We start from the raw sequence: 16,200 nt of genomic DNA, 5'->3' as shown, positions 1-16,200 counted from the left end.
ACGATAGAGAATGTGGGGTTGCGTAAGAACTCAATGGAAGAACGGCGCTTATCCCACGCCGTCCTATCCCATGCCCTCTTCTACCACTGCTCTGCCGATGGCGACATGTCTGGTGTTTTACCTTCCATGCATGCGTACTCTATGTTCTCTCCCCTTGAAAGCGAATCTTGCTCAAAAGTAGACATTCACCTGCAGAATCCGCAGATGCAGGGTACGAGCCTGTACGTTGGCGCATAGAGCTGGAACTCGGTGTCGATAGCGAGCTCATTCGCACGCTCCATCATGATTAACAGCACCCGATGCTCGTCCTCAAGTACAGCAAAACGGCTGCTCAAGCTGTCGTCTTCGCCGCCTCTATTTCTCTTCCTAAAGGTGCTCCATCGACACTCGCGTCCACGTCATGTCTCTTTTCGACAGCTACTACGCTTGCGTGTCTCACGCGTCTGTCTGCAGTCCCTCTCGCGACGACGTATCCGCAGAACGACGCATCTCTCTGGCGCAGGCGGCGACGCATTCGCGCGATGTGGAGATATCGCTGTCCGCCGCTATTTCATCCCTGCACGTCGATCGAAATGCCGTTGCCGTCGAGTTGGCAAAAATCTTAGCCCTCTTGTCTCCCGTGGACCGCGTGCCCGCCGAGATACTATCCTGCATACTTGAGATGGTCGTATACACGTGCAGGTCTAGGCTCGAGAGCGGCGTTGCGGTGGCGAACCTCCGGAGTGTGTCCGCGTTCTGGGTAGACGTCGTTGACGGGACTCCACGTCTGTGGACAGCGGTCTTCACGGCTTCCCGGGTACGGTGCCAATCTCATGTAGACCTCGATGTGCGCCTCTCGCGGTCAGACCCAATAGCGGTTGAGCTCTCTGGGTTAGGCGCAGACGACATCGCGGAGTCTGCTTTTCGCCATCTCCTCGGGTCTGGTGAGAGGTGGCGCACTGTTGTCCTCCGTGCGTCTTGGACATACTTTACCACCATCACCTACTCGCATCATCTCCCGCAGCTTACGAGCGCGATACTATACCTAGAAGGCGACGCAGCGAGGGGAGCGCTACGTTGGCTCGGGCGAGCAGACGTCCTCAACACTTTGACCTTGATATGCGATACGTCACGGATGTCTGGATCATTCACGTTAGACGTGCCCGCCTGGCCTCGCTTGTCGTCCTTAACGCTGTGCGGTCTACGCGACGGGACCATTCGCTTCCTCGCCTCTCTCATCAAGCAATGCTCGTCAGTCGAGCATCTTCGCGTAGACGCGCTAGTTGACCCCGTCGACGAGGACGTCACGGTCGAGAACGTGAGCGTCATTAGCATGCCGGCACTGCGTACCTTGAAGCTCGACAACCACACGAGCTTTGTGTTAGCAGTTGTCTATGCGCCACGTCTTCAGCAACTGACTCTCAACGACATGGATGACTATCGGTTCGCCATCGTCGACTTACAGGCCATGTTGAATCGCCCGGGGGCTCCGCCCAGGCTGGAGGAGCTCAGGATCGCTCGCGTCGACTCTGGTCTGCCATATACCTCAGATGCACTACTGCAATGCTTGAGCAGACTCCAGTGGCTCAAAGTACTCGACATCGACGACTTTAGCATGTACACGCAGTCCTTCGGCTGTCCGTTCCTGTTCGATTCATTGACTTTCCGCTGGGGTTCCCCTGTCATTATGCCCGCGCTGTCGGTCTTTTACTACAGGCCGTCCCCGAGCGGTATGTCGGTGGACATGGCAGATGCGTTTCGCAGATTCGTAGCCTCCAGACGGTGGCCACGCGCGGCCGGGAGTGTGGTCGCTCACGCCGTCACGGTATCTGTGAGCGAGATATAAGGGTGAGTACTCTCTACCTGTCTTCATCCATCACTGTGTTGATAAGTGCAGCGGTGGCACCTCTTCGTGAATTAGCGGTGTTAGCCCGTGATAGGTTGCGCCCGATGTCCCTCCGTACGCATACCGTCCCGTTCACCTCGCAGCGCTTCTCGAATCTATACATGCGACCATATACTCCTCTTACTTGTGCAGTTTTTCTTCATCTGACTGAGTTGCTTTCATTCTTGGGCTGCAGACTGGCAGCATGTTTTCTTGACAAACATACATAAATGACGCGTACATGTGTGGGCACATGTGTGTACATATTTGCATGTATATGTCTGTACTTCGCTACGTCTTGGCTTTCGATTTCGCCGTGGACAGTCTCGTCTGAACAGATTCCGGGTTATATTCGTGTTAAACGCGGCATAGAGTTCGGTAGATGCAACATGAAGTTGCGGATGAAACGACCGGGTGAAGGAGAGATTGTGGCACCAATGTGGGAGCCGCACGGACTCGACGACGCTCCGGTTCAGGAAGCTGTCCGTTACGCTGGTTGCGTTGCAGTCCCACGTCTTTGAGGAAGGGGCGAAAGAGCGAGGCCCAGGTGAGTTTGCATGTGATTATCGTTGGCGGCAAAACAACGTCGACAGAATCGGACATGATCGCGGGTATAGTCTCTAATTGTCTACTGTGGAACTGGTGTCTGACATTTGGGGGGTTTTGTCTTGGACGCGGAAGAGACTGGATTGGTATACGTGGCGGTTTGCAATGGGAGCTTTTCCACGATCTGCAATTGACGCCCAGTCCAATTCCCATCCATTGCTTCGGATCCGGCGATCGGTAATGTAGATCTCGGGGTCAACGACAACTTCTATACGACAGATCCTTCTCTGTACTTTCATGTCCACTCGACGCACGTCGAGAAAGCCCACGCCCTCCGCTAAAAAACGCGCGTCGTACGCACCTCTTCCTCGTCCTTGACGGATACCTTCCTCAACTTGTCACAGTGACGAGTCTGAGCGCTTGCTAGACACTCCGATCGCACCTTCTTCTACAGCCCACCCCAGTCACACCCCTCCTGTTCTCGAACTTCACAGTATCCCCGAGTCCGTTTGCCCTCCCCTTGCATCGCAGTCTTTGACTGATATATACATCAGAGAGATTGGTTCGACTATGGCAGCATCCAATCCCATTCAAGAGGTCACTGAGGGGACGTACGTGCAACGAACGTTCACCTTCGAAAGACTTGCTGACGCTCTCGATCGCAGCGCGATCCTTCATATGCAGGGCAGCCTGGACGACAATTCTAAACTGGTCGACGGCTCGCCAGTTGACCACCCTGCATCTTCCGACGGTACAGGGCAGGGTACGAACGTGGAGCGATCGGGCGAGGACATCGATGCGAGTTCGCACGTCCAGCATACGGGGAATTCGATGTACGCGTCTCTCACCGTCGTCCGACCTTCCCTCTTACATGCCGTGCAGCGCCGCCACCGTCTTCGATGATGCCGCGGCGCGCTCTTTTATGAACAGCGTGCATGTCGATAAAGAATCCGAGCGGTGCGTTATGCTCCTCACGCTTAGTTGCGGATGCTTATGTTTGCGCACAGGTATAAAGCGTTTAGGGGCGATACCGTCTACGGATGGGCGCACGTTTCCGATTGGGCCTACGCCCACGGCTGCTACGACAACTGGTATAAAATTACGTACGTCCATAGTCACCGTCGTGCTCTGAACCTTGTACTCATTCACGATACGTGGGCAGAGAGGACTACTCTATAACGCACGTCGGCAAATTTGAACCTGAAGCCTACAGAGAGTATCCGAAGATCGATACTACCCTAGAGTCCATGGCTCCCGCCGTTGACGATATGAAGTGCGTCTACTCGTTCTCCTTCCTCTGGCCAACGCTAAGGGCAACCAGGCGTGTCTGCGTCGCCCTCGGGTTCGCTGAAGGCTACGACATCGTGAACCCTTCCCGAGTCGACCCTCATCAGTTTATATTCGGACGCCATCCGGACAATTATCAGGACACCAAGGACACCCTCATGAGCCAGCGCGACACCACCAGGCCCGTCTTTTGCGTCACGACTGGCATTCTACGCAGGGAGTTCCTGTCTCTCGATGGAGAGCTGCCGTATACGAACGCGAAGAAGGCGCGTCGTGGAGTGGCCATAGCTCCGTTCGAATCCGAGATCAACCGCGCGTTTGCTTTCTTCAACCTCGCCGCCAAGATGCCCTCTGATGAATCGTTCGGTTTCCCCTGTGCGGAGCATGGCACCATCCTCATCACGACGAAACCGTCCAGCACTGGTTCGAATCGTCTTCTCGATCTTTCACCGTCAACACTTACAACTTTCTGCAGCTGCAAGGTCAAGCTCAGGTCCGAACGTCATCCGCAAGCAGTCAGGGACGACTAACAAGAGGTTTGGTGTCCCTGAGTTCACCGACGCCAGTACGTGTATGGTCAGGACGCGTTCTACCGTTCACTGACCGTCTCCTGTAGTCCCGGTTCTCGACGGACGCGACTCGTCTCCTTGGTCCACGTCCCTTACCTTCGCCAACATCAAGGCCATGAAGACGTATGACTGCGATCTCGTGGAGAACCAGCTGGTCACTGCCGTGTACACAGTCTCGTCGTGGGTCGCCGGTCAGAAGGAGCCCAACCTCTCTTTCAACCTCAACGCAGTCATTGTGTTATCCGACCCGATCTACGTCCTTCGTGCTCGCGCAGTGTCCGCCCTGCCCGTCGCACCGAAGATGGAGATGCCGACGACGCCCACGAAGCCAGCTAGAAGCGGGAAGGTATCGTTGAAGGGTAGCGGGCAGGATGATATCAGCAAGCGTGCCGCGTCAGACGACGCTGAGGGAGAGAGCCCGTCCAAGAAGACTAAGTATGTTGCTTAGGTTCATTACTTGTTACGACCCGTGACCGTCGAAGCTCCTCAACGAGCGCGTAAATGTACCATAAATAAATAAAAGAGTTCAACCTCACGCCGTACGCGCGAGTGACTCACTGCGAATGCGGAACCGACCATAGACTCGGTACCGAGGAGTCACCCTCCATCACGATCGATGGGAGACAAATTGCACCTTTCTTACAACCACCATGATCTTCATCCACTACGTGCTATTCTACGTGTTCCTCCTTTCACGGTTATCCCTTCAACACTCAAGCGACGTGAACTTCGCCCAGTCCTGGTCATATGGCAGCGTTGTAGCGGACGACTGCATCGTTCGTGTTCATTGTACTCCACGTTCACTCGGTCACACAGCTCTAACTTACCTGCCCCCGCCCGGTTGCGCGGGGGTTCATTCTTGGCCCCCGCCCGGTTGCGCGGGGGATCCTCGCTGGCCCCCGCCCGGTTGCGCGGGGGCTCATTCCTGGCCCCCGTCCGGTTGCACGGGGGTTCGTCCTTGGCTCCCGTCCGGTTGCACGGGAGTTCGTTCGTGCCATACGTATCATTACATGGGAGCCCTTGCAGAGCGAAACGCTACCATCGAGATGAGTACCGTCGAAGGTGTGGCTTTGAACGCATTGGGATCCAATTGCAGTTCTCATTCCTTATCCTCTTATCTGCCCCCGTGTTCATGGGATTCTCGATTCGCCGTCATGCATGTTCTAATCGTTCGTCTTAACAATACTTCGCTGTCTCAAATCTGTGCCCATGTACCGTCCGCATCCGTCTCTTTCACTACACGAGGACATCATTCGTGTGCGGTGCCGACATATTCGGATGCTCCAATACGCTGGCGACAAGGGTCACCCTTCAACTTGCAGCTTACTCTGATAACTGGTTGGCTTCGAGTAGACGTCGCTTTCCTCCTGACGTGTATCACATCGTCCTTGGCTACACTGCGTGACGGACTTCTTCAACTGCGGAAGGAGCGAAGATACATCTTGATGTACTTACGCTTACAAGTGACGAGAACTTTCATGCGACGACTTGACTGGTGTGCCATGCGACAGCGGCTGTCACGATTGAACAACTCGTGGATATTTGTTCTCGAGATTCAGCCTCTATTTTGGCATATATCGCGTTGGCCCACGAGATGTGCTCTCTACATAGTACTTTGTGCCTTAAAACAACTGATCAGATGCCTTACCCATCGACACCTATACTTCGTCGTACGACCGGGACGAAGGGCAAAATGGAATCGACCGAGCAGAATCAGAGGAACCAGAGGATACAATGCATTGCTATACGATGCTGCCTGTGAACGCCAAGTCGCCAATACTTCACATGTACGTGACGATCGCCGCCAATATGGTGGAGGTCCATCTCATAAGACGCTCACCATCGAACACATTGGCGAATGGTTGCACAAAATACCACCTAACTTCGACCCAGATCGTTGGGTCTACTCTTACGTGGACCATGTTCCGGAGTCCAAGTCTGATGAAATGCTCACAAACTCACTCGTAAGCGCTAAGATTCCTGTGTTCCGATTGTGTGGAAAACTACGTGTAGCTTCCATGCGAAAGATTGCGAATCTTCACGGCATCGATAATCCCTGGCGCGACAATTCAGAAACGCTTCGGAGGCGACTGGAGAAGCATTCGTGTCCCCTGTGTATAAGTAACTGCACAGTGTTCGAGTTTCGCGAGCCCGCTCTGCCTACTAACAAGTATAAGACGTTCAATGACAAGCGATCCAAAGACCCTGCAAAGGTGGCTGCTAAGAACGCCCTCAATGCCCGGTCGTACCGCAGCAAGTTCAAGAAACCATTCCCTCCCAAAGCGCCATCATTTAAAACTTTCCATCGCATTGCAAACGCCTTCGCAGATGATCTTCGGGGCGTAGAAGAAGCCGGTTGCGCGGTGTGCGGGTTACTGAAGCGAAAGTCTGAACTGCGCCCCCTAAAGAACTACAAGGGATTCCTGACGGTCCTTGAAGACGAATCTGTTACTAGTACAGAACGCAAGTCACTGCACGATCCCTCAAAACCTGTTACAGGGCCCGTATTGGCATCAGGATGCGACAAGATTTGCCCTTCATGCCGCAAAAGTATAACTCATGGCAACATGCCGAGGAACGCCTTAGCAAATAATCTGTGGTTAGGAGACGTGCCACCTGAGCTGCAAAACCTGCGATACGTTGAGCGAATGTTGATTCAGAGGATGCGCCACAACGCATGCTTTATCAGAGTAGGAGGGTCATACCAAAAACTTATCGCGCACGCTGTTTCCTTCCCCGTGTCAAGCCGCAAGGTATATGCAGCATTACCTCCAACGAGAGCTGAGTTGGACGAAGTGCTTGCAGTGATGTACACCGGTCCCGTCGCGCCCACGAAAGCCGATTACTTGACAGGCAAGTTCAACCCTATTCTCGTTAGGCACAACGTCGTACGAAAAGCACTTGAATGGTTGGCGTTAAATCATCCCGACTACGCAAATGTGCCAATATCTGAGAAAAACTTGCAGAGCTACAACACAATGGAACCACCCGTGACGATCGAATATAGAACGCTAAGTACCAACATCGCTCAAGAAAGTCGGAGTGCCGATAACAATGAGGACGATCATGGTGTAGAGAGTGGTGAGGTTCCCATCGTTGTGCACGCCATCACCGGAGCGGAATTAGAGGCGAAATCCAAAGAAGAGCTGAAGGGTATCGCTCTGATGCACTTTCAAAACAATAAAGGCATTTTGCGCGTTGGTCACGGCGACACGCCAGAGTCCCTGTACCACAATCCCCGACTATATCCGCAACTATTTCCTTGGCTGTTTCCGTACGGGAGAGCGGGCATAGGCAGCACGGAAGAAGCCCCCGAAAAGCGTTTGCGACTGTCGCACGAAGCACACGTGCGCCACCTACTCATGTACCACGATCAGCGTTTTCAACGAGATCCCGCCTTCCTCGTGGTGGCGTATAGTCACCAACAAATCATGCAGGCAACAACGCAGAGCTTCCTCCTCGCAAAACAGTCGCGGTTCAAAAACATCGCAGAACGGATGTTGAGCCTGAACCAACGCGTGTTGGCGGAGATTGCAGAACGAATGGCGTCTGGCGAAAAGGTAATTCCGCAGACAGAAGAGGAGAAGGATTGCTTCAAAGTCATTCAGGACCTTGACAGCATGGCGGGGAGGGTGCACGGCACATCTGCTGGTCGCAAGTGGATGCGAAACGAGATATGGTCTCTGATGGCGGCGAACGGATCACCTGTGTGGTATGTCACAATCGCCCCTACTGATATCAAGCACCCGCTGTGCATCTATTTTGCGGATACCAACCAGACGTATAGACCATTTGACGCGCCAACATCTTCAAGTGAAAAAGATGAACGATTCCGACGCGTCGTCAACAATCCCGTCGCAGCCGCTCGTTTCTTCGACTTCATTGTCAACACATTCCTTAAACACATTGTTGGTACTGATTCCACGATTCCTGGCGTCTTTGGGCACTCGTCCGCGTACTACGCAACGGTTGAACAGCAAGGGCGACTTACACTGCACCTTCATATGCTAATCTGGATCAAGGGAGCACCGACCCCTGCCGAGATGCGAGATAAAATCGCAGGAATGGAGACCGACTTTCGTGACAACCTAGCGGAGTACGTCGAATCTTGCAGCCAAGGTGAATTTTACGGCGGAAGTGTTGACGACGTAAGAGCACAGCAAAATGTGCGCAAGACTGATACTGGCTACCAAGATCCCACCCTTACTTCCCTCGTTCCACCTTCGTCTTCGTACTGCGATTGCAAAGAACCTGGCTGTGAAGCGTGCAAGGCAACAATGCGGTGGGAGGAACAATTCAAAGCGGACGTCGATGACATCCTGTATCGCACTAATCTTCATAAGTGCAGCGTTCGTTACTGTCTCAATAACAAAAACGGCACCTGCAAAGCTCGCATGCCTAGACAGACCCGTGCTGATACCGGTGTTGACCTCGAGACGGGGGCACTTAGATTTAAGCACAAAGAACCGTACTTGAACGATGTATGTCCCCTGATCTCACACACTTGTCGATGCAATCATGATTGCACCCCCCTCATGTCCGGCTCGGCCGTTAACCACATTGTTTACTACATAACTGAATACATTACGAAGATGGGTCCCCCCACGCATGTCATGTTCGAATCCATCAAAGCTGCGTTCGATCGTAGCTCTGAGATGCTTTCCGGAGACAAATCACGCGAAGAGAAGGCGAGGAAATTGATGACTAGAGTAATCAACATTCTAACTACGAAATCTGAAATTGGCGCTCCGTTTATGGCGGCCCATCTGATGGGCTTACCTGATCGCTACACATCTCACACGTTCGTCTCCTTCTATTGGCATAGATTCATCAATGAGGTCAAAAAGATGTGGCATCCGCCCACCGAAGAAGATGAGGAAGAAATGGTTAGAGTTATGAAGAGAGGTGAAAACATCATTGGCGTTCATGACGCCCAGAACTACATCTATCGTGCGGACGCTTTAGAGGACATGTCCTTGTATGAGTTCGCAAGGTTAGGCAAGCGAGTGCCTATACCAGGTGTCAAGCGCAAACCCGAACGAACAGATCAAACACGGCACGGACAGTCCAGTAAGGAAAATGATACGGACAACGAGTGCGAAAGTGATGACGAGTCGGTCACATCGAACGACCATGCATCGGAAGATGACATGAAGATGCTCGACAGTATGTGCGACAATTCGGAAGCAGAAGCAACAGAAGATGAGCAGCCCGAAGACAATTGCAGAACCGTGCCGCCTACCAATAAACTACCAGGGTCCATGTACGCGTTCAAGGAAGGCCACCCCCTCGCAAGTTCGTATTGTATGCAGTTCTGCCCTGACAGTCCTACAATAGTCCCCAACATGATGCGCCCTCTTCCCAGAGACAATGCAGGTGACGATTATTTCCTCACAATGCTCGCTCTGTTCAAACCTTGGCGGTCGGGACTCGACCTGAAAAACGATACAGAGGATTGGGAAGCCGCCTTCAGCGCGTACAGTTTCTCGGAACGACAGCTGGAGCTGATGAAGTTCTTTAACTTGCGATGGGACTGTATAGATAGTCGAGACGATTTTAGAAAAAATATGAAGAATTCAAAGAATTCAAAGAAGGACAGTGGTCTTCCATCATTCATGCGAGACGACAACTTCGATCCGGAGGCTTTCAGTGATGATGATGTGTACGCCGTGTTCGCAGACACTGAATACGTTGATGAGAACACGGTTCCAGTACGCCACTACGAAGCACGGAAGAAAACGTATTCGGAAACACAAGACTTCATCGAGAAGACAGGATGGACGAAGAGTGACGGAGATATCAATCTGCTAGACCAAACAGTGGATATCACGTACCGTACTCCAAGTCAGTGGAGGGACATCGTCAAGGAAGTCAGACAATCAATGTTGAGTCGATGGAAAGAGATTGCTAAGAGTACGGGCGATCGCCTCAACAGACTGCGGGCCCTAGTAGACGTCGACATCGTGAACAAGTCTTATCTATTGAAGGTCCATCGAGCGCGCGACAGACCGGACATTATAGACGACACTGCCAAAACGTTTGGACTTAATGAAGACCAGGAACGCGCGTTTCGTATTATCTCGAACCACGGTTGCGATCCCACCACAGAACAGCTTCTGATGTACGTAGGTGGCATGGGTGGAACCGGCAAGTCGCGGGTGCTACAAGCTGTGCAGTCAATGTTCACTAACCGTGGTGAGAGGACGAGAATGATTGTCCTCGCCCCCACCGGTACTGCAGCCGCCCTTGTACAGGGATCTACTTACCATTACGTGTTGGGAATCAATGATCTCAAGCGCAAAGACGGCGAGATCGATTTTAATAACATCGGTGAAGTCAAAGAGCGATTGCTTGGAGTCGATTACATTTTCATGGACGAAGTTTCCATGCTTTCCTGTTTAGACATGTACAAGATAAGCAAGACCCTGTGCGCCGCTCGCAACAGGCCAGACGTGCCCTTCGGTGGCGTCAACATGATCTTCGCAGGTGACTTTGCTCAGTTACCACCTGTCCATGGCGGAGAGAATGCTTCTCTGTTCAGTCGCAAAATAGGACGATACAGCACAGACTCTCAAAGTCAACAAAAGGCGCTGGGGAAGGTGCTTTGGCATATGGTAACGACAGTGGTTCTGCTTAGAAAGAACATGCGGCAACAAGGTGCATCTGTAGATGATTTACGCATGCAGCGCGCCCTTGAAAACATGAGGTACGGGACGTGCGACGACGCAGACATACATTGGATTGCAACAAGATTCTTGGGCTCAAGGTATTGTCACGACCGACTGTCGGACGACCGGTTCCGCAACGTATCCATAATAACTGCGAGAAATATATGCAAAGACAGCATAAATGATCTTGGCGTCGAACGGTTCGCAGCGGAAAGCAACCAGCGACTGAAGCATTTCTTCTCTGACGACTCGAAATCCAATGGCGGCAAAGGTGGACCGAAAGTCCCTCTCAATCCCTTGCTACAGAACATTGTTTGGAACCAAGCACCGTCCATGAACGATAGGAAGATGCCTGGACGTCTCTCTTTATGCGTCGGCATGCCCATTATGATCAGAGCCAATTCAGCAACTGAGCTTTGCATGACCAAAGGCCAAGAAGGGACTGTATACGGATGGACGGAGACAACAGGGACATTAGGCCAACCCGTGTTGAACACTTTGTTCGTGAAGCTCATAGATCCTCCGACAAATGTGAACCTTCCAGGACTTCCAGAAAATGTTGTGCCGATTGTTAAGACGTCAGCTACCATAAAATGTGACCTGCCCTATCAAGTCAATGGTCATTCAAACTACACAATAACTCGGAGTCAAGTTGAAGTTCTACCAAACTTTGCGATGACCGACTACGCCTCCCAAGGAAAGTCAAGGCATACAAACGTTGTAGACCTGGAGTACTGCAAGGACCATCACGGCATTTACGTCGCTCTCTCGCGCGGTAGAACGTCCGACGGTACTCTCATTGTCAGAAAAGGAGACCTCCGTAAACTGAAAAAGAAGTGCAGTGGCGCCTTAAGGCAAGAATATAGAGAACTTGAATTACTCGACGACATCACCATGCGGACCTATGAAGGACGGCTGCCAGCCGATATCAATGCACACCGACGATTAGATCTCATCGCGCAATATAGATCATTCATGGGCGAAACATATATGCCCTCGCGATTGCCAGACGCTCTGAAATGGACAACAGCGCCCGCCATATTCAACAGCAAGGGCGAATGCGTAGACGTCACGTCATGGCTGGACTCTCATTGCCCCCCCATTGATTGGATGGTGGTGGACGCAAAAGAAGGAAAATCACTGCCTGTTAAAGAGGCACAATCGGAATTTCTGCCATTCAAAAAAGTGCGGAAAGCGGCAGCAATTGCAGCAGACGAAGTAAACCTAGCAGTACAGACAAATACAGGCAACGGACTTGGCTCTGTGAAAAGGCCTAGGATAGAGGCGCCTGTGCCTCAGGACGATGAAAGATACGGAGCAAGCTGGCACGAAAATAGCTGCGCTTACGACTGCATCGCGACATTTTGCGTGTGGCTGAACCAAGAACACTCAAGCTTCGCTTCGCGCGCACTCGCGTGGAACAACGACATCCTGCGTGTGCTGGTATCGATAATAGTGCACGAGCGACCGTCGGTGGACGTCATAAGAGACAAGTTGCGCGCGAATCTCACACTCAGTAACCCGCGTGAATTCGTGCACGGAGCTTACGCGAGCGTTCTCAGCATTCTGGAATGCATAACCCGCTCCGAAGACATCGCTTTGACGAGTTACGTGCACTGCACCTGCAGCAAAAGCAAGACTGTTGTGAAATACAAAGAACTCCTCGTCAGCACAGCTTCGCAGGGCTGCGACTCTCTAACGAGCTGGTTCAAACGCGCGGTGGCGACGATGCACGCTCCATGCAAGGCGTGCGGCAACATGAAAACACAAAGCACGACAGTACGAACAGTCAGCCCCTTCGTTGCTTTCCAGATTCACGGAGGTTCTTCAATCTCAATGCATTTCCAGGCGACGACTCAAAGAAGCGCGGCGCAATACGAGCTCAAAGGTATCATATACTTTTGGATTATCCCACTTTACAATGCGTCTCATCGAACAAGGTGTACGTGTCTATAAGTACGACGGTATGGTGCAAACGGGCAAGATCAAGTACGAGAGTTATGTCAGCGACGTAAAGGACTGGATGCACATGGACGGCAGGGACGCTGCTGTGGCAATATATACCTCGAGTGCCTAGAGTTCGTACGGAACGGCTCATTTTACAATGCGCGTCATCGAATAAAGCATGCAAGAGTATCAGTACTACGGCATGAAAAACGACGGCAAGATACGATACGAGTCCTATGCCAGCGACATAAGTGATTGAACGCACATGGACGGCGCTTCCGTAGCAATATACACTATTGTTGCCTAAACTCGAAGTTCACAGCGGGCGATATATGTCCGGATGGTTCATGATGAAGTCCGCGGCCAAAGCGCAGGCGCCCTGGTGCAATTTGTTTGCGCTTGACGCGAAGTGAAGCTTGTCGGGCCATTCACTCGCGTTGAACCCCTGCTGACCTGCGCCGTGCAGCATCTCCCTGCGTTGCGTATACCACTCCTCTGCATCGCGTGTCCAAACACCACATTTCGGTCCTTTCCTTCCGAACACCGCTTCCGTGGGCCAGAACGACACCTTTCGCGTGTTGAAGCGGTCGACAGGGCCTACCCGTACATCAGTGATTTAAATACACTCCGAGATATGCCACATACTGTTCGCCGCAAAGAATGCTCCTATCATCACATTTTCCGCCTTCTCCGTCAACATATCGTCCCCCCACTTGCTCCCATCCTGGAAGACGAAGATGGACAAAGGACGCTTCGACGACACCGACTGGCCGACCGCTGACAACATGTCCCTCCTCGAATACAGGTCCTGCGCGAGTCTGCCTAATATTCCTCCGCGTCTCCACATGGCGGACGCGCGCTCGACGGTGAAATACTCACGCCGGCACCTCAGATAATCCCCAACGTCAACGTGGTCAAACCTATAGCCATATTCTCGCCATCCCAAGCCAGGTGCGGGTCCCACTCTGAGAGGACGAATGGCACCTTTCTTCACATTCCTGGCTTTGTGACCACTTGGCTTCGTTGGCCTTGTGACTGGCTCTTGTGGTCGCCGGGACGATGCGTCGAGATGAGGTGGAATGTCAAGACCACGAGCGCTATGCGACGTCGACGAGTTCTCCGTTTCGTTTGACACATGCGTGCTGAGCAAAGTATCTTTTGTCGTCCATGGATCACCATCGTAATCTTCATCATCCTCCGACGTGTCCTCCGCATCCGCGTCCTCGACATCATCTTCCTCCTCATCACTTCCGCTCTCCTTGTCCTCGGAGATACGACGCAGAAGAAGAATTGAGCAACCGAGATCAAGAGCCCTCGCCGCCAGCTGCTCCTGCGAATGAATGTCTGCAGCCATGCGTTGAAGCATTAGAGCAACAGCAGGATCATACGTCGCCACAGTGTATGGCGGCGACAGCTCCTGCGCGAACGAGAATGCATATGCCTGGAAGTTCCCTTGATCGTGAACAGTGCAGACGGAAAACGGAGCGGATGCATCGTCCGCCCACGCTCGCCACGATTGATCACAGAACAAATCCACAACGAGTGAAGCATACTCAGGTGGCTCTTCCCCCTTCGCGGCACGCGACAGTGTCTGCGCGAATAAACGGAGGTGGTTGATGTCGTCTGGCATATTAACCGTCGGATTGAGAGGTACCGACGCTCGCATGCCTTCTCCAACAAGCCACGGTATCGTCTTCTCTTTCGGCTGCGTCACTTGCGGACCGTTGACGTCCATGAATGTCCTATACCCGTACCGCATCGCAAGGGCGACCTCGATATCGACTGAGATACGCACTAACGCGTTCGCCGTCCAGCACAAACGGCTGCGCTGGTGCTCCTCCGTCAAACCAAGTGACTCCATGTCCGGAAGCATCCTATCAGGCAACCGCAGGTCCTCTCCCCCCCCCTCGCTCTCGTGATGAACCACGCCTATCGTCGTAGAAAACATCTCCACCTTTGTCTGGTACTGGTGCCAGCAGAGATCCCATTCCGACCGCGTATGGTCGAACATCTTCTCCGTGTCTTCGTACCAATTCATCGCAGCGTGGAAGAGATGCGCAGGCACGGGCTCCCTCCTCATTGCGCCAGTGCTATCCTGGATCCATTCGAACGCCTGGATGATCCCGACATGTCCGCGACTAGGAAGAACGAAGCGAGCAGTACGCTCGTACCATTCCCTTCTACGACGGATGAAAGCGTCGTATGTCTCGAAGTGACCCTGCGAAGTGGGTGGGCCGGCGTCCTTTTGCACCTCGTGTGCAGACCCATCAGATAGGCGCTTGACGTCTTCTGCAGACGGCACGAACTTCCGTAGGACAGCAGGTAGACGGCGATCACCGTCAACCACCTTCATAGTCGTCTCCAGGGTGCCCCACCAGATGTAAACAGGAGCGACGTGGATAAGCCTCGCGAGCCAGAAGCAGTGCTCGAAGTCCAACATCGAAGCTAATACACCTGCGACAGGTTTGCGAAGAACGACGCTGACGAAGTGGGAGACCCAGGCGGGATGAATATCGATATCGCTGTTTATGAGCATTTCGCGAAAAGTGCCCTCGTGAATGTAGCCGCTGTTGTCCAACACGCACGGATTCATGATAGCCAAGTAATAACACTCGCCGATGAGAATGGCGAAAGCGTCCCTGGTATGCGCAGCAACCTTCCACACAGCGTTGCGCGTGCGGAACTTGCAGCGGTACCCGCACGATGTCGGAAGACGGCAGGACCTGTACTGCAGAGGCCTAGTCCCATCCGCGCTGTGCTTGAGGAGAGCATCGCGAATGGCTATCAGCCGGAACTCCAAGTCAATCCACTGCACGATAATGTCGTTCGCGAGCTGCATGCTACCGTTAACGCCAACAATGGCAGTCGGCAGAAGCGATAGCGTGCCAAGGATGGGGTCCTTCACGTCGTCCATGTCTCGTAGACACATTGGTATGTAGGGGTATACCTGCGACGGCCTCTGCGTGATCGTGAGTTCGATCGGAAGCGTTCCCTCGTCCGGCACTCGCGCATGCGTGGGGGACAGTGCTGGTAGGTTGCGCGGCTTGGATACGACCTGGCCTTCCCAAAGGTAGCACTCATATGTTTGCTTCCTCGTGAAATTCATTGTGATCGCTGTGTAGACATCCTTGTTAGCTGATACACAATAACCGACATGTTCCCTCAACCTTACCCGCGAGTCCTTCAACGTGGACGACGGTAAAGACGGCAGTCCCTGACCAGAAAATGATGCATCTCTGCTGTCCCACGCTCAATGTCCGCCTGCGCGCGCGATTGTTACGAGAAGGAATGACTTTCATTTCATTAAAAATAATGTACA

At 52.8% G+C, this 16,200-nt stretch overlaps 6 protein-coding genes across 6 annotated transcripts; 5 read left to right on the top strand and 1 right to left on the bottom strand.

Annotated features, from left to right (window-relative positions):
- Positions 1-70: 70 nt before the first annotated feature.
- On the top strand, positions 71-4,714 carry SCHCODRAFT_0234867 (uncharacterized protein; the record flags this gene model as incomplete). Its single annotated transcript, XM_003031711.1, has 14 exons — positions 71-134; positions 196-221; positions 294-372; positions 480-1,810; positions 2,285-2,411; positions 2,612-2,699; positions 2,965-3,021; positions 3,076-3,243; positions 3,293-3,367; positions 3,418-3,513; positions 3,573-3,683; positions 3,732-4,120; positions 4,173-4,262; positions 4,314-4,714. The coding sequence occupies 14 exons, from the start codon at positions 71-73 to the stop codon at positions 4,712-4,714; spliced, it is 3,102 nt and encodes a 1,033-aa protein (XP_003031757.1).
- A 1,570-nt stretch (positions 4,715-6,284) lies between these two features.
- Positions 6,285-7,416, top strand: SCHCODRAFT_02667910 (uncharacterized protein; the record flags this gene model as incomplete). The annotated part of the gene is made up of 2 exons (XM_003031712.3): positions 6,285-7,364; positions 7,393-7,416. The coding sequence occupies 2 exons, from the start codon at positions 6,285-6,287 to the stop codon at positions 7,414-7,416; spliced, it is 1,104 nt and encodes a 367-aa protein (XP_003031758.2).
- A 212-nt stretch (positions 7,417-7,628) lies between these two features.
- On the top strand, positions 7,629-8,243 carry SCHCODRAFT_01058160 (uncharacterized protein; the record flags this gene model as incomplete). The annotated part of the gene is made up of 1 exon (XM_050340956.1): positions 7,629-8,243. A coding segment is annotated over one exon (615 nt), but the record flags the coding sequence as incomplete, so codon positions are not given.
- Positions 8,244-8,270: 27 nt separating this feature from the next.
- SCHCODRAFT_01171578 (uncharacterized protein) lies at positions 8,271-10,555 on the top strand (the record flags this gene model as incomplete). The annotated part of the gene is made up of 2 exons (XM_003031713.2): positions 8,271-10,356; positions 10,521-10,555. The coding sequence occupies 2 exons, from the start codon at positions 8,271-8,273 to the stop codon at positions 10,553-10,555; spliced, it is 2,121 nt and encodes a 706-aa protein (XP_003031759.2).
- Positions 10,556-10,652: 97 nt separating this feature from the next.
- Positions 10,653-11,792, top strand: SCHCODRAFT_02479059 (uncharacterized protein; the record flags this gene model as incomplete). The annotated part of the gene is made up of 1 exon (XM_050342769.1): positions 10,653-11,792. A coding segment is annotated over one exon (1,140 nt), but the record flags the coding sequence as incomplete, so codon positions are not given.
- Positions 11,793-13,197: 1,405 nt separating this feature from the next.
- SCHCODRAFT_02501631 (uncharacterized protein) lies at positions 13,198-15,987 on the bottom strand (the record flags this gene model as incomplete). The annotated part of the gene is made up of 2 exons (XM_003032161.2): positions 13,198-13,478; positions 13,527-15,987. 2 exons carry the CDS (start codon positions 15,985-15,987, stop codon positions 13,198-13,200), a joined length of 2,742 nt encoding a protein of 913 aa, XP_003032207.1.
- Positions 15,988-16,200: the final 213 nt, after the last annotated feature.

This window comes from Schizophyllum commune (genome assembly GCF_000143185.2).
Source record: "Schizophyllum commune H4-8 unplaced genomic scaffold SCHCOscaffold_6, whole genome shotgun sequence".
Lineage (NCBI taxonomy): Eukaryota > Fungi > Basidiomycota > Agaricomycetes > Agaricales > Schizophyllaceae > Schizophyllum > Schizophyllum commune.
This window is presented reverse-complemented; position numbering and strand designations above follow the sequence as displayed.